We start from the raw sequence: 22,370 nt of genomic DNA on the forward strand, positions 1-22,370 counted from the left end.
ACTCTCGCTAAACATTCTTCCTCTTCTAATTATATGCCTAAATTTCAGCAATATCAAAAACAAGAAAAGAAAACTATTAATTTCAATTCTGATAATGGGGAAGATTATAATGAAACGTTTTCTATTCATGAACTCCACACTGCTCTTGATCAAGCTCATGACACTGCTACGGGAGCTGATAACATACATTATCAACTCCTGAAGCACTTACCAGAATCCTATTTAGAGACGCTCTTATCAATTTTTGATGATATTTGGACTTCCGGGAAATTTCCTTCTTCATGGCGTGACGCCATAGTCGTACCAATACCTAAACCTGGACGTGATCATACGGATCCATCCAATTATCGTCCGATTTCATTAACTAGCTGTGTTTGCAAGACCATGGAACGCATGATAATTAATCGACTTGTTTGGTACTTGGAAACAAATAACCTTATCACAGATATAGAATGTGGTTTCCGGAAAAACAGAAGTACTGTCGATCACTTAGTGCGTTTAGAATTAATTGTGAAAAACGCACAGATTAATAAACAACATGCCGTGTCTATCTTTTTTGATCTTAAGAAGGCATATGACACAACCTGGAAGTATGGTATTTTGAGAGATTTACATGATTTCGGTTTGCGAGGTCCTTTGCCTGAATTCACAGGCAACTTTTTAAATAACAGACGATTTCAAGTCCGCGTGGGTTCTACCCTGTCTGATCATTACAATCAGGATCAGGGTGTTCCAAAGGGCAGTATTTTGTCAGTCACACTTTTTAGTATAAAGATAAACAGTTTATCAAAAGTTTTAAACGTTTCAACTGATGGATCATTATTTAGTGGATGATTTTAATATTTCTTGTCGTGGTAAAAATATGCATACCATTGACCTGCAACTACAGTTGTGTTTAAACAAGATTAATAAATGGTGTCTTGAAAACGGCTTTAAATTTTCTAAATCGAAAACTAACAGCATACACTTTTGTAGTAAATATAAACCACATAAAGACCCTAAACTATCTCTAGATGGCACACAAATTAAAGTTGTTAAGGAAGCTAAGTTCTTGGGTCTCATTTTTGACTCACACTTAACGTTTTACCGCATGTTAAGTCACTTAAAACTAAATGCCTGAAAGCACTTGACTTGTTGAAAGTGGTTTCAAATTCTAAATGGGGAGGGGATCAAGCTGCCCTTCTCCATCTATATCGATCTCTCGTGCGTTCTAAACATGATTATGGCTCCATCGTATATGGTGGAGCCTACAAAAGCAATTTAAATGTAATAGATTCAGTCCATCATCAAGGTCTAAGACTTTGTCTTGGCTCCTTTAGAACTTCACCTGTTGACAGCCTGTATGTCGAGGCTGATAAACCATCTCTTGAGCTGCGACGTATAAAATTAGCTTTACAGTAAACTATATTCAAATGAGTCAAACCCTGCATATAACTGTGTTTTCAATCCTGTGTATGAGGATTTATACAATTAGAAATCCTCTCTTGTTCCGCCTCTTGGTTTAAGAATAAAACCACTCATTTCTGCTGCCAGCATTGAGCTGGAAAACATAGCTCCTTCCCGTCTTCTTTCTTCTCCTCCTTGGCAGTTGGTTAGGCCACAAGTTGACCTAACATTGACGACATTTAAAAAATCAGAAACTAATGAATTACAGCATAAACAAGAATATAATGAATTAAAACATAAATATAGCAATTATAAATCCTTATTTACAGATGGCTCCAAGGACGGTGGCGCAGTGGCTTGTGCCACTGTCATTGGATCCAGAACAATATCGTCTAGATTACCAGATAACAGTTCTATTTTTTCAACAGAAGCTAACACCATACTAACAGCTCTGAAATATATTCAAAGACACCCAAAACGTAAACAATATATAATCTATTCCGACTCTCTTTCTTGCCTTCAGGCTATTAAAAATATCTCTTGTAACCATCCACTTTTAATTGAAATTATTGAATTGTATAATAATCTTGCCACTCGCCAATACGACATCGTCTTATGTTGGTTACCCAGCCAATGGCCGATCTTGCTGCCAAGGCAGCACTCAACAATCTGTGACACCACTTCTTATTTCATACTCTGATTATAAACCTTGCATTAGAACTTACATCCGTGATCTGATGCAAAAGAAGTGGGACACCCAAGTAGGTATAAATAAATGACATGAAATATAACAGTATATTGGTTACACATACTTGTGCTGTCAGTCCAGATTTGAAGAGGTCATTTTACGACGATACATTCTGTGTGAGACTTGATAAGCGATGGCCATATGATAGAAGGAGATTCAGTTATGGCTGATAAAGGTTTTACAATAAAAAGGGAATCGCAGGACACATGTTTGGATTTGAATACTCATTTTCCCTCGTCAACGGAACAAATGTCACAAGCAGAAATTCTAGTCAACCAGAGAATTGCCAACCACCATGTCCACATAAAACGTTTTATTGCACAGATCAAGTTACTCAAAATAGGCCCGTACAGAATTCCTACTTTTCTATTCGAGAAAACCAATAACATTTGGACAGTTTGTTCATACCTTTCCAAAACGTGTTTGTAACAGACATAAATAATATTATCATGTTTCTCTATTGTCAAATGTTGTTTTCATACATGAAATATTTTAATCCTAATATATAATGTATGTATAATATAGTATTACTATTTGTTAGCTGTGACAGAATTGTCCATTCAAAAGTTAGTGAAAGGTGGTGTATGGTACAGTTGATAAGAATAGATGTTGTTGTATCATGTGAGATAAACGTACGTAGTAAAGTAAATATTGGCAGCAGTTATAAGTGAGGTTCTATGTCTGAGATTAAAATCATTCAAACATTTACATAGCAGCTCCTACTTTACTCATGGACTGACACTTATCAAATATATTTGAGTTCATTGGCGTAAGATTTCTTTTGACGAATCATATATTCATGTAATAATATCACTAGATCGCATATATAAAATAATAAGACTGGATACATGCAAAATGGATCAGACAATATATGCAACAGTGTGGCCTCAAAACAATTTAATTACAAATGCCCAGTGTAGCAACCAAACTAATGCATGTGGTTATGTCATTTAACAGTTATGAGTAAGGCTTTGATGTGACATTTCCTGGGTCTGTGAAGACCTCCATCTTAAATCAGTTTGTAAAACAACTGTTTTGTTACTTAGAATCAACGGATCATATTTAGATCATTGACTGTTACAGGAAAATATGCAAGAAACATACAAATACCTTTAATGGTTTCCTCTGGTAGATCATTGTAATGATGAATCCTCGTATATGATTTTGGAGCAATCTGTCTGTAAGTACAAAAGGATTTCTGTGAATGTTAATATTATCTTCTTTAATAATATTAAAGCTGAAGGTCCTTCCAAATTTAAAAACCTAAAACACGAGTTTTTGAATCAGCAACAATTTCATTATCTCTTAAGAAAGGGAATATATCCGTATGATTTCATGGATGATGAATCCAAGTTTGTGATGAAGTTTCTTCCTTCCAAAGAAGAATTGTACAATGTTCTGAATGACAGCGCCATTTCCATGCACAAAAGGTATGGCCCACTTTTGGTCTTAAAATAATGGGTGACTATCATGATTTATATATGAAAACTTACTGTTGGCAGATGTTTTTTTCAGAATTTTAGGAATATGGCTTTAGAATACTATCACTTAGACCCTGCCCATTATTACACGCTGCCAGGTGTGGGTTGGGATGCTATGCTGAAGATGGGAAATGTAGGACTAGAGCTGCTCATTGACTTAGACATGCCTCTCATGACAGAACAAGGACTTTTGGGTGGCATATCTATGATTTCCACAAACTATACAGACGCTAACAATCCTTATCTGAGAATGGATTTCAGACCTAGCGAACCTTAGTCTTATATCATGTACTGGTATGCTAATAATTCGTATAGTCATGCCATGTCCCAGCCATTACCTGAGCGAGACTTCCAATGGATGACTCCAGATGACGTTGATAGGCTAAACATACAGAGCATCCCTCAAGATTCTAAAACTGGAAATATTTTGGACGTTGATCTGGAGTATCCACACGAGTTGCAGGACAGTCATAATGACTATCCCCTATCCCCGGAGTCACTGACAGTAACGAAAGAAATGCTTTCTCCTCATTCCCTAGAATTAAGAGAGAAACTCTGTATCCAGGGGAAACCTGTTAGAATGTTAGTCCTAAATCTGCATGATAAACGAAAATATGTTGTACACTTCAGGAACCTGCAGTTCTGTTTGAATCAGGGACTAAAAGAGACCAAAATTCATCGAGTAGTTCAATTCCAACAGTCCCCATGGTTACGACCTTACATTCATTTTAATACCGAGAAACGGAAACAGGCCAAAATGAAGCAGAGACAGCTTCAGTTATGTAACAATTCTGGTTTTGGCAGATCCATGATGAATGTTAGGGAGCATGTTAATGTTGAATTGGTTACTAAGCTTTGTGCTAAACTTACTTTTGAAGCCTTTAACATTTTTAATCCTGATCTGGCAGCTGTACACCTGAAACGAGCAAGCTTGTTCCTAAATCAACCTCTGTATGGAGTATGTGTGTATTTTGATACTGGATCTCTCAAAGATAGTGATGTATGATTTTCTCTATAACACTATGAAGAAAAAGCCCACATGTGTTTTACTGACACAGACTCATTGTGCTATCAAATTGGGACTGGAGACCTGTATGCTGATATGGCCAAGCAAGTTTGTTTGACACCAGCAACTACAACCCCTCTCACCCCCTATATTCTGTAATAATTAATTTTTTATTGTGTTCATTAAAATTCTGGAAATCTGATTGGTTAACTGGGAACATTTCTCTTGAGTTCATTTCCCAATGAATCTGAAAAACAATAAGCCACGCCCACCGAACCGGATTACTTTCGGACCTGAGGAATGTCGGGGAATACCTTTACACAGCGAGGGAATTCCCTTGTACTCGGGTACCTTAATGACCTTTGGGTAAACATTGAAGTGATACATTGCGGTTAACATAAACAAACAACTCAAAATTATCCGTGAACGTTAATAACGTCGCAAAGTCTCGACAAGAGCATGCGCACGTTGGAACATCACTTCATGGCATCGCAATCCCAGTCACATTACACCATCTTTCTACTTGCGCAAATACTTCCAATTCTCACTTTTCAAACTGTCTCTTTCAGTTCGCAGGTAGTAATTCAAACGTTTGAACTTGAAACTTTGCCGATCCCGGGAGGCGTCACGTTCAGTTGTTTCACTCTGATTCGCTGACCGATGTTAGCTTGGTTGATTGACAGCTGTTTGGGGGTGCTCTATGCTGATTGGCTAATGGTTTGGTAGGCGTGTCATTTTATGTAAATGAGTCACGTGAGTCACGTCACACCATTACCGAATTCTTACACCGAAAATGGTAATCGGTGGTAACAAAGATATCTGTTTCGATGAATTTGATTATGTTTAAAGAAAATATTGTTGAAAGGGTATAGTATTTGTTGTAGTATAGTATTACAAGGATTGACTGTGTATTTCTTTCGTTGCATTGAAGCATGAAACTAAATACCAATGTGCAAACTTTTGTAAGAATCCGCTACGCTTTGGGCAAGTTCAAGACGAAGTTGGAGACTGTTCTTGAACAGCTTCTTGGATTGCGACCAAAAATGTACTCTCTTATGTATGATGGAAAAGAAAAGCAGACTAAGGGAGTATCCAAAACCGTGATAAAGAAGCAACTTGCACATTCAATGTACAAACGATGTCTCTTGGAGGAGGTAAAACATAGATACACTATATGCACAGTATTCAGAGAGTTGTGCAGCGTAGCTGTGAATAAAATTAGTCCGAGTTGCTTTGATGACAAAAGATATATTTTGGGGGGATAACGTTCATACACTAGCTCATGGCCATTATATGATCAATTCAATTTCATGAATGTGGATTTGTTCAAGTCATTTCATATCTTTCCTGTTATTCGATCAGAACTTGAGAATGTCAACAGGGACACAGTTTTGTTATAACAGACGAAGCCAAGTGAAAGTGTTCCTCAACACAATATCCATCATGCACAGTGTAATCTACTCAAGTAATGTTGATCCTATGTTGTGTAAAGTTCAGCTAGCGTCTTCTCTTTATTATAAGTATTATCACCAATATATGCATGAATTTTGAGAGATTGTCAGTTCAATGACCAATCATTAATGTATTATCATGGCATTGTGTTATTCATGAAATAAAGGTTTTGATCTAAAACTGATGGTGTGTATGTCTTCGCAAATGTATCCACATCAATGCAATTCCTATACAGTGGAAGCTGTCTCACATAGCAGCTATACAATCCAGCAAGTTTTCTAAACTGGCATAAAATATTAGTTCCATCCGTGACTAGCAGATTTATCATCATTTAAAAGCTGTTTATTCGGGCAGCTGTTCATCAAATGAAGCGACTAAAAAATGGGTGTGTTTGGAGAGTAATTAGCGATGCGTTTCTCGAGCATTTCCCTTATATCTACTGTGGCAACAAGAAAGCTCGCACCACCAATATGGTTTGTGGTAGGCAGACAATAGGTTCATTCTCTTTGTTGATATCGGAGGGTGTTCTTATATTCAGCGATTGATTATAATCATCCACCAAGTCTTGTAAAATGTCCAGGTAAGTGAAGCATCTGTACATAGTGGTCTTCAAAGTGCGTATGACTCTCTCTGCATAAGACGCCTTGCTTTCGTTCTGTGTGACATAATAGGTGATACCAATGCTTCTAAAATGAGATCTCATATTTTTGTTTTCAAATTCCTGGCCCTTATCCGATCGTATTATATTAGGTTGAGTAGCTCTAGATAAATCTTCGTCATGGCTTTAATGACAGAATCAGGAGTTTTCCTTTGAAGGGGCTCCACCCATAGAAAGCGTGTAAATACATTGATGGCTATTAGCAGGTATTTGACTCCATCATTGTCAGAGGCTACGTTGGATACATCGACTACACCGACTACCTACTACATCAAACCTGTTGACACCACTCTGTTGCGTTTGAACTTGTATCTTAATGGACGTTGTAGAGAATAAGCATCTTGTGACGCTAGCCATTTCTTGATGCGATGTAAACCTATATTAAATTTTGTCTCCATTTTGACAAGCTGATATACTTATGATGCGATTGTAAAGGAGGCAGCATGCTTAGGAAAGAGAGTCTAGCTTTTATGTGTGTGGGCAGTGTACTCACAACAGTTGTCTCGACTTGTTCTGTATGGTCTACGTTTCATTTCACTGTAAAAGGTCACCTAACACGCACAATCTATGAAGTTAGCAACACGAGGTTGTAATGCCTGAATGTCATTTATACCCCCCATCCCTGCTTTCAACATCTACTTTAGTGAAAACAAATACACACGGGGCTTACTGATGTACTGTTCGGGGTTTCCCCAGTCAAACGCAACCTTTTCGTATAACCTGCAGGTGTCTATTTTTAGCGTGATGTCTATACCAATGACAGCATCGCAAAGAACGAAACAGTTATTAAAGCAATGGAAAGGAGGGCATACTGTAAAACCTGGGTTGGGTTGGGGTCATGATTTGGGGTCTTGATCTGGGATCTTGAGCTGGGGTGTCAACTAATCTGGGTTCATAGCATATGTTTTCTGTCCGAAGCTGGCAATAAATAGTTTACAGATGTAAACATAGCTGTCTTTAAATGAACATTGCTTTTCTGTAAACGCGCCTTACTATAGACTCATCCAACCGGACGATTCAAGCCAAATGTAAATACAGAGTATATCCATTTTAACGCGTCGAGGCGAGATGGTTTAATTTCACCAATGTATTTCACAGGGGCCGCGTTATTGTGAAGACTGCAGGGTTCTCAGAACTCCCGTACGCTTCGGGTGTCGCTATGTGACCCACTTTTCACCTTCAGTGTTACACAGTCCTAGGCTAAATGGCATACTGTAACACCTGGGTTAGGGTGGGGTCTGGGTTTGGGGTCTTGGGCTGAGGTCTTGAGCTGGGGTGTGAACTAGTGTGGGTTCACATCATATGTTTTCTGTCTGAGGCTGGCAATAAATAGTTGACACATGTAAACTAAGCTGTGTTGGATACAGCTAGATATTTATCACAGCCTGCCAGTGCTGTCATGTTGGAAGTTAAATACCAAAGTTAAGAAGGTGTAGGTAACTGCAATAGTGGAATAAATTCCACAACACTGACAGTTTACTCTTAAAATGTACATTGATGCCTTAAGAATATAATACCCGCAATTTACAACAACTGAATCATGACCTGTCGGTAAATATTCTACCATCAAAATGATGTTACAGGGTCAGCTTTCTGTTTGTTTACTTTTGTATTCCTTCGCTATCACATGATTACTGGCAAGTTTGATTACACTGACATTGATGAGGAAACAAGGCAATGCATACTTAATAAATACTATCATAAAATTTTGTTGAAATGTGATAAACATTGTATCTGGCACTCATGATGATTATGTATTTCTTTAATATCAGAAGTTTCTGAAGTAAGTACTCTATTAGCATTCCGTTGGTCACCATGTTATCATAATTACAACACGTTGAAGCCAACAACATTTCAATGATATATTATTATAGGTTGCTATACATGACCTTTGGCAAGATCATTTACTACATTGGTATCAAGGAAATTACTTTCATGAAGGCTGGAAATCAGTACATTTAGGATGTGCATGTGCTTTTGTCTTTATGATTACGAATTTTCAACACTGATATTTGACTAGGTACAAATTTCGTTGGGTAAACCCTTGTGCTGCCCATGTTCTATTATGTGGAATGTCCTATGTGTAGCCAGTCCTGGGAAAATGTTTTCAGAAGGACGGAATTCAGGAATATTCCATCAACATAATGTTTGACAGTTTCTTCCGAAAAGGGAGACATCGTAACGTTCTTGTATCTGATATTTTGTGTTTATAGAGACTATGTAGCTAGATAACAGTAGCACTCGTAATGTTCATTTTGTTCATTTAAGGACCAATGATCCCTGTGTTGGAAATATGTTTTGTGAGCAGTTGCTCTATTGCATTACCTTGGTTTAAGGATATACAAATCATAAGACCACAGCATATCGTGATTGTATCCCAATAACCATCAATTCAAGAACAGTGGACAATAGATAGGCATTTTTTCCGATAATTTGTGTAATCTGTGATTTATGCCTCAAACATATGACCTTCCTAGCATTTCTAATTACTTGTGTTAAGCATAATTGAAGGCCATTAAACTGAATTTGAATTTTGAGTGTAGGAGTTTACTATGATAATGGACTGACGCTTTAGTGTTGGTTCTCGCCTTCAGTCTTTTGTTATTTTTTTTCCTGCTGCAAAAATGGTGCAATATAATAATAAAGAGTATTCATAAAGCGATGTATACATCCACAAGGTGCATGCTCGTAGAATGTGTGTGTGTGTGTGCATATAATGTGTATATTGTGTGTATGCATGTGTGTGTATATTGTGTGTATGCATGTGTGTATATTGTGTGTATGCATGTGTGTGTATATTGTGTGTATGCATGTGTGTGTATATTGTGTGTATGCATGTGTGTGTATATTGTGTGTATGCATGTGTGCGTATATTACATTTGTGTATGTGCGTATATTTAGAGTGTTCCAACTTTTTACACACAGTGCTATAAGGAAATCAAATGATACGGGATGGTATTATTCAGGAAATGAAGGAAAAGTTTGTCTAAGTACTTGTCTATTTTTCCACAGATTATATGACACAACCATGATATAAAATATAATCTATTACCAGTGTCCTAATGTAACATGCATTCGGGCAACACAACAACAGGGACTCGAACCAACTGGCCTTCTGTCTCCACTGGTCACTGGTGCATCTGGAGATGGTATCTTGTACATTCCTGAACGCTCCCTGTCACATACACCTAAATCTGTTCATCCCAGCACTTCCACCACCATCAGTCGTCAGTGTTATATTTACTGACATATAATAAAGGGGAATATCAGGACATAGTTTGACAGATAACATTTGACCTTTGCTTCATATGGAGCTTTAGCGTTGCAGAGAGGACATGGCAGTGGGGTAAATAATGCCGTTCTGGGACTGTGAGATTACTTATGAATATTGATATAGCCTTAGTGTTTATTAACATAAGGTTTTTTGTCTCATTATTTGTTCAATATTGGTGCAAAAATGTTTCACTTGGGTGTTTATGACTTCTTTCAGTTTAGTTTATGTGTTATGGCATGCCGCTAGAATGCAGACCAAAAGTCCCCAGACCCCAACCCACCCAGGTTTTACAGTATGCCAGTCTAAATTTTAGAATGGTCCCAATCTTTAAAGATCTCTCAGCAGCAGTAAAAGCGTTATCCAGTAATAAGTATGACACCTCCCAACCTCCATGGAATATATCAGGTTACTAAAAACAAACAAGCTTTACCCAGGTTGAAACAGTGTCCGTATGTTCATAGACTGACTTCATGAGTATTGACCACATGGTCTAATGCAATATCAAAAGGTATACATTGTATCGCAGGTGAGGTACGAAATATCAGACGACTTCGTTCAGGTTCCCTACTTATAGAATGTAGCAGGAAACAGCAATCAACCAACCTGTTGTCAACTGAGTTGGAGTTTCAGTTACTCCACACAGGACTCTGAACATGAGCAAAGGGATTGTCAGAGACCGAGATCAATTTACTGATATGACTTAACTTGACATCGTATCAGAAAGGAAAGAGCAAGGGGTGACTTTCGCTAAAAGCAACTCGGATAAACTGAGAAACAAAACCTACTAACTCATATCTGTTCCACTTCTCTTCTCCAAGTATTCCAAAATCATATAATTATATAATATAATATTATTTAATATATATTATATTATATTATATAATATAATCCACTCGAACCAAAGGAACGGGCATGGTGCCACTACCTGTACTAACCCGGTAACATGCGCTCACTGTAGTAAGAAAAAACAAATGTTACCGAGGACTGCAATAATACTACTAAAAATGCGTCAACTCCTCTGGGACACATTCTGCTTTTTCTAAACAATGTCCAATCTGGAAGCAACAAATGGAGATTAACAAAATTAAATTTACACAGAATATAAGTTTTGCTGAAGGTAAGAAACCTCTTGTTTCCACACCGGGCACAGTTACATCTTATGCCTCAGTTACGAGAGCTCCCTCTGCTATCAGCCACAAAACCACTCTGTCCACTTCGTCAATACTGGGTATACTCACCCAATCAGTCCACTCAAACTGCTTAATCCCTTCACATTGCTGAATCCACTCCAACAACACTAGTTCAAGTTCAGTCACGGTATTCTCAGGAACAGTCATCGTCATCATCATCACAATCCATAGCGAAACACCTATCTCAAAATAATGGGAAACATCTTGTAAAATATGTCACAGTAGCAGAGTCTCAAAGGGTTCGAATGACAAACTGGCATAATTTAAATACATTTAAAATTTTAAATGCTAAAGCGCGGCGTACATTTAAACAGAATATACGCCAATCTTGGCAAAATTATGTATCCAAAATAAATTATGGGACACCCATGTCCAAGGTATGGCCCAGAAATTAAAGGTAAAGGTACTAATTCTAGTGTCCGTCATCTTCAACATGGACATCAGTTACTTACGGATAAATCAGATATTGCAAATAAACTGGCTGAAAGTCTTGCTGAACACCCTTTTCTTCCAATTATATACCTAAATTCCAGCAATATAAAAAAAAAACTGCAAGAAAAGAAAACTATTAATTTCAACTCAGATAATTGGGAAGACTATGATGAAACATTTTCTATTCAAGCTCACGATACTGCTACAGGAGCTGATAACATACATTATCAACTTTTGAAGCAATTGCCAGAATCATGTTTACAGACGCTGATTATATACTGGACTTCAGGAATATTTCCTGTCTGCTCATTATAATCAGGATCAGGGTGTTCCACAAGGCAGTATTGTGTCTGTCACATTTTTAGTATAAAGATAAATAGTTTATCAAAAGTTTTAAACGATTCAATTGATGGATCATTGCTTGTGGATGATCTTATTATTTCTTGTCGTGGTAAAATATGCATGCTATTGAACGGCAACTGCAGTTGTGTTTAAACAAAATAAATCAACGGTGTCTTGAAAACGGTTTTGAATTTTCTAAATCCAGAACTAATTGTAAACATTTTTGTAGGAAATATCAGCCACATGTGGACTCGGAACGATCTCTAGATGGCACTCCCATCAAAGTTGTAAAGGAGGCCAGGTTCTTGGGCCTAATCTTTGACTCACACTTAACGTTTCTGTCGCATATTAAATCCCTTAAAACTAAATGCCTTAAGGCTCTTGACTTGTTGAAAGTTGTTTCCAACTCAAAGTGGGGAGGGGATCAAGCGACCCTCTTACACCTATATCGATCCCTGATCAGTTCAAAACTCGATTGTGGCTCCATCGTATATGGTGGAGCCTGCAAAAGCAATCTTAAACTTCTTAATCCTGCCCACCACCAAGGTTTAAGACTTTGTCTTGGGTCTTTCAGAATTTCATATATTGTTAGTCCCTACTTTGAGGCAGATGAACAATCTCTTTCAAAAGGGCGTATAAAATTGCCATTACAAAGCATTACTAAGTTATACTCTGATGAATCTAACCCTGCATATAACTGTGTGTTCAGTCCCCTTTATGAGGATTTATACAACAAGAAATCTCCGCCTCCGCCTCCGCCTCCGCCTCCGCCTCAAGTAATTAAACCATCTCTTTCTTCGGCCGGCATTGAGCTGGAAAATATAGCTCCTTCCCGACTTCTTTCTTCTCCTCCGTGACAACTGGTTAGACTACAAGTCGATCAACCATAACTGCATTTTTAAAAAATAGAAACCAATGAATTACAATATAGACAAGAATATCATTAATCAAAAAATAAATACAGCAATTATACATCTATATTTACACATGTGTCCAAGGACGGTAGCGCAGTGGTTTGTGCCACTGTCATTGGATCCAGGACAAGATGCTCTAGACCACCGGATAGCAGTTCTATTTTCACTGCTGAAGCTAACGAAATATTAAATACATTCAGAAACATCCTAAACATAAACAGTACACAATCTATTCCGACTCTCTTTCGTGTCTTCAAGCTATTACAAACTTATCAAGAATTGTAAAACGGCCTTGCTACTGGCAAAAGCGACATCGTCTTTTGTTGTTTACCCAGTCATGTAGGCATTTCAGGACACACAATGGCCGATCTTGCTGTCAAGGCAGCTCTCAGCAAATCTGTAACACCACTAGTCTTCTTATTCCATCTCCAGATAATAAACCCACCATTAGATCTTATATCCATGATATGATGCAGAAGAAGTGGAACACCCAGGTGGGTATGAATAAATTACATGCAATGAAACCCTATATCGGTTATAATTACTTGGGTTGTCAGTCCAGATTTGAAGAGGTTATCATGCGGCGATGTCGTATTGGCCACACAAGGTATACTCATGAATAACTATTGAAAAGTGAAGATCCTCCGTTCTGCACCCCTTGTGATGAAAGAATCACAGTCAAGCATGTCTTGCTTGACTGAGTTGAATATTCCATTACAAGGGATAAGTACTTTAAAGCACGAACTACGAAGGATCTTTGTAGTGACGTAAGTCCTCATTTTATAGTTAGATAGTTTAGATGTGTTAAATGACTTGTAAATAAGTAAATATTTTATTATTGGTAGTTTATATTAGTAACTGAGATTGTTAGTGGCTGTACCCTCAAAGGGGGTTGAAGTATTGTAAAATTATTGTCCTTCTGACAGGGTACGTAAGTCCCAAAACATTTGAAGTAAATTTGAACTAACAGGATATTTAAGCGTAGGTTTTTTTGTTATTTTAACTTTGGCTAAACTTTCTTACAATCGCCAGCGACTGAGGGGATGGTGTAAATCTAGCTAGGGTTGTTGCAGGTAGGAAAAGGTACTGTAAGTCCCCATGATCCCTAGTATTGTGATCTACCTTCAGTTGTGGGAGACCTATAGCCTATTATTATATTGTGTTGTCAGTTAGAGTTGAAATTGTGGGCTTTAATTACTAGTTTTACATAAATATCTGTGATAATCTAGTTATTTTACTGTCTTCATTGACAGGATTGTATATATCTTTTATTAGTATTAGTCTATATATTGTTTTGGTCACGATATGACTGAACTATTGCCAAAGTGACTTTAAATTTAACTCACTCGCTCACTCACTCACTCACTCACTCACTCACTCACTCTAGCTACGGACCTAGCTGAGATCACAGGCAGGAATGCAGCTGCAGGAGACTTTCCCTGGCAAGGAAGTATTCAGGTGAAGAACGGCACCAGGTGGGACCACGTCTGCGGCTGCGTCCTCTACACCGCAACCAGGGCCCTCACTGCCGCCCACTGTCTCTCCGAAACGTAAGTACATGGATAAGACAAGAAATAAAACTGCCGTTACACAAGGACAAGAAGTAATTATTGCTGGCATTCCATATAAATATAGCGCGTCCTTTACCACTAGTATTTTCTTTTCCTACTCTGTATCTTAGTCAAAGGATTGAACAATACACATTTCTATCCGGACATTTGATATTTACAGAAACACAGGTTGCTAATAGCAGTGCAGTATTACGCCAAGGCTGTGCCGTATTATAATACTGATTGGGAGTCTTACATTCACGCTTATCAATATATCGGCACTTATTAACCTTAAACTAACTGGTATGTACACGTGGGATATCTACCACTTGGTTATGATTTCAGTTTTATCGATGTTTACAGTTGGTTTTCATTTATTACAATGCAACTTAAAGTCATAGTATATGTGAATACCTTTATAAATGGTACAAGAGATGCTACAACGAAGGGGGAAATCGTTTTATTGCTAGAGCGAGTGAGTGAATGAGTTTAGTTTTACGTCGCACTCAGCAATAATCCACCTATATGGCGGCAGTCTGTAAATATTCGAGTCTGGACCAAACAATCCAATGACCAACAACATGAGCATCGATCTGCGCAATAGGGAACCAATGCCATGTGTCAGCGAGCCTGACCACCCGATCCCGTTAGTCGCCTCTCACGACAAACATAGTCGCCTATTATTGCTGAAGATTTACTCTACCCCGCGACCTTCACGGGTCTCTGGTAGGTTAGAAAGTTTGAAAATATTGGATGGATTTGAAACTAATATTATCTATTAGCTTCTGTGCATTGTTGCGTGTGAAAGGCGTTGTAGCCTCTAACATACACATTTTTATAATCAGTCAATGTATTTGCCTTTAACGATATCGGTGAATACATAAGAATGACTTGCTGGGTGGCACTAGTGTGAGGAATGATTTCATTATTAACTGCTCTGTAAATTATCATGCAACATCGATAATGTCTCTCTCATGATATTTAAAGGGCTAACAGCTACCGTCTGGTCTTTGGCATGCTCAGAATGCGCGTACGTGATGGAACTGAACAATCCTCTCCAGTCTCCTCCTTCATCAAGGTGAGTCACGTCTCTTAGTTCAAACAATATGATGTAGTATGTATAGTGTACTGTTTCACTGAATGTTTTGGATATTTGTAGCACGGGGAAAGTTGCCGTGTTGTTATCGTTAGTGTCAACTGTGATTTCTTGTTATGTTGTGCAGCACCCCAAGTACAACGCTGATGCTGCTGGCTATCCCAACGACATCGCAGTTCTGAGACTGCAAACCTCCATGGACACAAGCAGACCAGCTGTGGGAACTATCTCTCTGGCTTCGGGTGGCAAGGACTATGCCGGACAAACAGCCACGATCAGCGGATGGGGACTCTCTGGTCAGTATTTATCATTGAGTGAAGTCTTGTTGCTATGTTCATTTGTCCATAGACATGTACATGACTATGGCAGTACTTTTACCACCTTTTCCATGGGTTTGCTCCTGTAGCAGGTGGCAGCACCCTCAACTACCTCCAGAAGGCGAACATGACCGTACTGACCAACAGCGACTGTTCCAGCAGATGGTCTGGCATCAGTGGCACCTCTATCAACGATGGACATATCTGCATCGACGCCTCTGGCAGATCTGCTTGCAGTGTGAGTTCCGGTTACCATGTCTCCCTTCGTTGAAATATATATCTTGCAGTTAAGTAAGTCCTTTATCATGATTTATGTAAGGTTACACGAATACGGATACCTTGCAATAGTAAAACGTTGTCATCATTGTCAGACACTGCAGCTGTTGTCACATTATAATTAACGTTTGACAGTCCTCTCTGTGGTTACAGATGATTACATTGGTTATTACTTTCGTATCGAAGGTGGTGCCCGATGGTTGTGGGTAATACGCTGACTGGAATCACGTCATAGGGTATCAGCTCCTGCTCTGGCAGCTACCCCTGTGTCTACACTCGCTTATCCTACAACTTCTGCATTCAGTCACATTCTCATTTGTATGCTGTAGTACGGGTTGATGCTCGATTCACTTCCCTAAAATGTCATTTTGAAACTGATATGATGAAGAGAAACTCCTTTTATTGATAAACATTGACTAATTTATTGCAGTGGATGTTTCTATGAAAACCGTTATCATACGCAACTCATGCATAAGGAGAAAAATTTACATGACCCGTGTTTGAGTTTATAGAAAAGAAGAGGTTGATGTAAAGTGTGTGAACATTAGGCCTGTTGTGATAAGAAATGAATGATTGAAGCCAGTGGACATATAGTGGGTTATTCTTGGGTGGGCTTTTGTATTTGATCGGCTTACAATCAACGATCAACTAATCGCCGACGAACCAATCAAGTCTAACGATTCAGTGTATAAAATAGTTTAAATAAAGTAATGAAAGTCAGTGACATATATGTCAACACCGTGAACTCGACAACAGCTGATCGAACGATTTTATAACTCATGGCACTGCATGCGTCACATTATGACGTCATAGATTGTTGGCGAAGAGTTTGGGGTTACCGTGACAACGGGTAATATTTTTTCCAGTGGTCACTCTCCTGGGAAGGGCGACACGAAAACTTGTTGAAGCGTCACTGACCAATAAAATGTAAATGTTTCACATATATGCAAAAAAATAGTCCACTTGGCTTAAAAGCTGTCCGATGAAGTACAGTGTACCTCGAAAAATAATAAGCATAACATACTCAATGAAACGCTGATCATAATCAAAACATCATAACAACACTGTGAGGGTTTTGCAGAAGTTTTGTCCTAATTATGAAAAGGTTGTTTAACAAAAACAAAGGGCACAACCAGATGTTCGAAAAGTACGTGCACAAGTGCCGGGAAAGTTCTTTAGTCATTAACCTCTGCTGCGCTTTCTCCATGCTTTCTCGCACACCTGGCTATCCCTTTCTCTGCACTTTTGCCCCGTAACAAACAGCGAATTGTGTCAACATTTTATTGATAGTTTCTTAAACATCTTTTTTTATTTTAAGGAAACATTTTCTGCAAAAGCCTTACAGAGTTGGTACGATGTTTTGATTATGATCAGCATTTCATTGAGTATGTTATGTTTCGAGTTACACTGCACTTCATCGGACAGCTTTTAAGCCAAGCGGACTTATAAATGTACGATAACGTTATATACAGGTGATTACTTTCGTTCATAGGCTGACGGCGGTGGCCCATTGGTATACAATGGTACACTGGTTGGAATCATGTCATGGAATAACTTCTGAGCCAGCTACCCAAGTGTCTACACTCGCGTATCCTACTTCAACTCCTGGATTCTGGCACAGTAAAATGCACTGCTTGTAGAGCCTGCGTTTCCAGTTTCAGGAATAAAGTTGAAAACATTCAAAATCACTTGTCCATCTGTTACTGACCATAAGAAAGCTTGTATGATACCTTGTATGAAATTCTATATTCCTTTTTGTGTGGGTCCAAAATAGTGTGTTGAACACACTGCAGGCAATATTAGTGAACTTTCAGAATAATTACTGAGGAGATTTACACATGAAAAACTCACTTCTTTGAAATTGAAACGCCATGTTAACTCAGAACATCAGCATAATGACAACGCTGACACTGACAGATGTCAGGATCCAAAACGGCTCTGAGTCGAAATCCGGACTAGTAGAAACAGCTGTACAAACGAGCTTGCATGCCGGTAGCTTTATAGGTGGAATAATATTATAGGCTACAATAGCTTGTGGAAACCTTAAGTAACCACTTCCATTTCTCAAACATGAAATACTTATTCATTTAAAAAGCAGCAGGTTCAGATGACAGAGTGTTAAAATGATTTAAAATAACAGAACTAAATCTCTACGAGGCATTTGAGAGCCTGTCTAGATTACAGACCCATACATGCTATTTGGGCATAAAACTGTTTCAAAAGAAAACTTGAAGTATGACTCTTCTGAGATTATGTCGATTCTGCTGTTACGCTCAGCACATGTAATTAGATAATGTTCCACAATGCTTTTGCGAGAAGACGTATTTTTTTCTTCATTTTACCATGCTTATCTGCCCCCAAAATAGCTTGGATTATCTTTTTAGGAAGGCAGTGTATTAGTCACAGTCTAGGAAAATGGTTAAAGAGTGTTAAAGGGAAAATACTTGCGGATGTTAGCTTATGAGAAATTGCCCATGCCCACATGTCCCACCACAGCCACCAAACTCCTTTCAGGGTTGTTCGGGTTTATACGAACAAGAAATTCAGTTATGTCTATGTACATATGTGAAAAGAAAGACAGGGTTAAGGCAACAAAGGAAAATTTCTAACATTGGAAACCAGCAGTTAACATTGCTTTGAATGGTAATTGCAATGGATGAATGTTAGCGAGGTGTAAATACAGGCGTAGGTTGTACTGATAAGGTTGGCTGGTTGCATGCTTAAAGTCACATAAATATTGGCAGCAATATTCCAGGGCTATGGCAGGTGTCTTTGAATAATGGAGTCTGGACAGGACAATCCTCTGATGCAACAAGAGCACTGATGTACTTAATTGGGTTACAATGTCATGTGTCAACCAAACAGCGAGTCTGACCACCTGATCCCGTTCGCCGCCTCTTACGACACGCAATGGTTACTGAAGATCAATTCTATCCCGGATCTTCACGGGTATTTATAAAATAAAGAATCTGTTTCTGATAATAGTCAAGACTAGCTACCCTTTTCGTCTCACAAGACAGTGTACTATTAGTCGTCTTATTTACACTTTTGGTTGGAAGCATACGATGTTGGCTTGTTCACACAACTGATAGTCCGATGTCAGCGTGATCTAACATCGGAGGAACAGAGAAGCCAGTCTTGACTATTATCAGAAACATATTCCTTAATTTTGTAACGGCCGAATGAGCTGTAAAAGATACAAATGGACCACTGCAAAATCAGTGACGACAATCGGGCAGCAGGTGTTCGTGAAAAGAGGTAAGCATATCCCGCCCTATGTAAAACAAGAAGTTAGAATTATGAAGTTAGAAACGGATTGGGGATTCGAATCCCGATTCTGAATATTTTGTTCAGATTCGGAGTTATGACCAACAGTGTCAATATACATTATCTCATTCCTTCTAAGGTACTGGGGGACCTAGGTATAGTAAAGATATGAACACCTGTGTGTGTGTGTGCGTGCGTGTGTGTGTGTGGCGTGCGTGCGTGCGTGCGTGCGTGTGTTAAACTCCTGCAAAATTTCAGACTTATGGTGACTGATGGCAGGTTATATGTTTATTATAGATTAAGGTAAATTATGAAACTGCCTGAACAAAGGATAGTAAAACAACTAATTTCATTCAAAACTAGTAATGAACTCTGAAATATTTAACTATGTATCACAACTGAATATTAAGGCAGGTTATATATTGCCAGCAGATGAACGTAGATCACAACGCTTGGGACCATGGGGTGTTAGAGTACATTTGCTTCATGCCTGGACCCTAGCAGGATTGAAACCATCCCTTGAGCTATTAGCAGTTTAGATAATGTAGCCACAAATTTAAAGAACACTTATACCACGATTAAAACTAGTAGTAGGTTTAAATTTACCTTGCATGCTTTGGGACTTACGTACCCTCTCAGGAGGACAATAATTTTACAATACTTCAACACGTTTTGATGGTACAGCCAGTAACCATTTCAGTTATTCATCTAAACAAACAATGATAAAGTATTTATCTTTTTACAAACCATTTATCAAAATTATCTAGTACTTCTATGTCTTTTAAAGGTCAAGTGCAACCAAAAACTCAAACATAATTAAACCACAATTGTCGCTTGTTCATTACATTGCCGATTGTGAACAAAATACAAATAACAAAATTACAAGTGTACGCGAATCAAATGTGCAATATTTTGTAATTGGGTTTACTTAACTCGAAACGAAACATCTGTGAGATCGAACCCAGTCAGACAGGGTGGATGTGATATCTTTTCACTGCCTGGTTCATTTGCCGATACACTGGCGGTTCATTCTGTGTGTATATAGAGACGATCTGTTTGATTAGAACTTTAGAAGAATGGTGAGTTATAAGATAGTATGATATTTTATGGGTGACAAATTCTTTTGTTGTATATGATGCGACGTTTCGATGTGGAATCTTGTACCGTTGTCAAGCAAGAGTTATGTTAGGGTTTGTAAATACATGCTCTCTTCATTTGCGTTCAAACCAGTTAACAAATACCAAGATGGTGACTTACTCCGTGGCTGGAAACTGTCCTGATAAAAAACAGGACTTGAAACGGACAATCTGAGATACCTCTTGATCCAGTCATCCGAGAAAAATGGATGAAGTTCGTTTGCAAACAACAAACATCACAACATGCCATTAGTACAACTGTCACACCTGCCTGTCTGTGTAATTGCATAATTTGACAGAGACAGAAAGCAGTGTGTTTTGTTTATGGTGTATAGCTTGATGGGTGTTCAGTTCAAATTGCGTGGGCTCAGTGAGTGAAGTTCTGGACTGCATATTATCATAAGCAGACAGACAGGCAAACACACAGGCCTCAATAAAACATATATTGAGTTTTTTCTGTGATAGAGACTTCCTATCACTATCAACATATTTTTCTAACTTATGCATTGAAATACCTCATCCCTGAACCAGATTCTACGCCAGTTCGATAAGTTCTAGGATGTCATTGTCGAAGCACACGGCATAAATAAGGTCTTCTGGCACGTAAACCAGCCTCTCTCAACCTGTTTCTGACAGTCTGTGCGGAAAGTCTCCTCAATCCGGGTATTTGATGAGCGGTACTAGTAGCCGTAGCTGTTCGATGACGCAGGTGATGTACCCGGATGTGCCGCAGTGGTCGCTCGAAGTCGTCCAATACGAGGGGCATCTGCAACCGAATTTTGCCGGCGATATCTCTCCCAGGGCTGTGAAACGGTGCTTTGGTGAACATTCATGCGTCGGGCAAATGCACGCTGAGACTGGCAAGCTTCAAAGAGACCAATGGCGATGTGACGGTTGGCTTCACGTAGAAGTGGTATGTTGCATTCGTCAACAATATTCCAAATACATTAAATAATCGACAGACTGCGAACAACCTTTAATACCCATCGTTGAGACTATTTGATCCCCAACGTTCACGTACCTTGCATGTTAACTGTGTGTTCTGTGAAAATACACGCCGATGTTGAAAATAATGCTGTTAAATACGCCGTCGTGTATTTTATGGTGCGTTTTGTTGTGACGTGTAATTCATTACTATATGACATTGCAATTTTCATTATGCGTTTCTGTTAGGGAGAACATATATGTCATAACATGCACATGCTGTAATGAACGGTATATTGCTCAGTAAGAAGATTTGAGAGCCCGGGTTCGTGTCCATAAACAACAGGTAAAGTGACCTGAAACCCGATGTATCCCACTCAGTGACCATCTAGATGTCTGTACCAAAGGAAATGATATTAAATTCCCTTTTTATCAAGTTAAAAATTCAGACAAACTAAAACGATTTTTAAAATAGAACTATATAAGTTCAAGCAAAAGTTAAACCACTGGAAGCTTTGAACTTGTCACTCTAGAAATTTGTCCCTCCTGGGACGTCATAATGCATATGTAATGACGTCATACTGTAACTGTTACAATCTCTCTGAAGGTACATGTTGGAAATACAAGCATTCTGTTTGTATTTATGACTTATTACACCTGTAATGATTTTTTTGACATTTTGTACCTGCCTGCCTGCCTGTTTGCATATACATACATACCGAATACGGAATCTACAAAGGAAAACTCTCGAATGTGAACAAAAATTCATATTCGGGATTCAAATGCCGAAACCCGAATGCGAAGAAAACTCAAACTTGAGGTTCAAACAATGGAAAATTGCAGTTTAGTTGTTTATGGTTTTAAGGGACGCAGGCTCACAAGGAGCGTCTAGTACATTAGAAGGAGTGAGATAATGCATAT

At 38.5% G+C, this 22,370-nt stretch overlaps 1 protein-coding gene across 1 annotated transcript; it reads left to right on the forward strand.

Annotated features, from left to right (window-relative positions):
• The first annotated feature begins 14,349 nt into the window (after positions 1 to 14,349).
• Positions 14,350 to 17,757, forward strand: LOC137286512 (chymotrypsin-like serine proteinase). The gene is made up of 5 exons (XM_067818427.1): positions 14,350 to 14,433; positions 15,421 to 15,511; positions 15,657 to 15,825; positions 15,936 to 16,084; positions 17,615 to 17,757. Exons 2-5 carry the CDS (start codon positions 15,449 to 15,451, stop codon positions 17,681 to 17,683), a joined length of 450 nt encoding a protein of 149 aa, XP_067674528.1. The 5' UTR covers positions 14,350 to 14,433; positions 15,421 to 15,448; the 3' UTR covers positions 17,684 to 17,757.
• The last annotated feature ends 4,613 nt before the right edge of the window (positions 17,758 to 22,370 follow it).

The sequence above is a fragment of the Haliotis asinina genome, chromosome 6, assembly GCF_037392515.1.
Source record: "Haliotis asinina isolate JCU_RB_2024 chromosome 6, JCU_Hal_asi_v2, whole genome shotgun sequence".
Lineage (NCBI taxonomy): Eukaryota > Metazoa > Mollusca > Gastropoda > Lepetellida > Haliotidae > Haliotis > Haliotis asinina.

Coding starts and splice junctions, on each gene's coding strand:
- LOC137286512 (XM_067818427.1), top strand. CDS start 15,449: ATGCTCAGAATGCGCGTACGTGATGGAACTGAACAATCCTCTCCAGTC. Junction 15,512..15,656: donor CAGTCTCCTCCTTCATCAAG/GTGAGTCACGTC, acceptor TATGTTGTGCAG/CACCCCAAGTACAACGCTGA. Junction 16,085..17,614: donor CTGGCAGATCTGCTTGCAGT/GTGAGTTCCGGT, acceptor TTTCGTTCATAG/GCTGACGGCGGTGGCCCATT.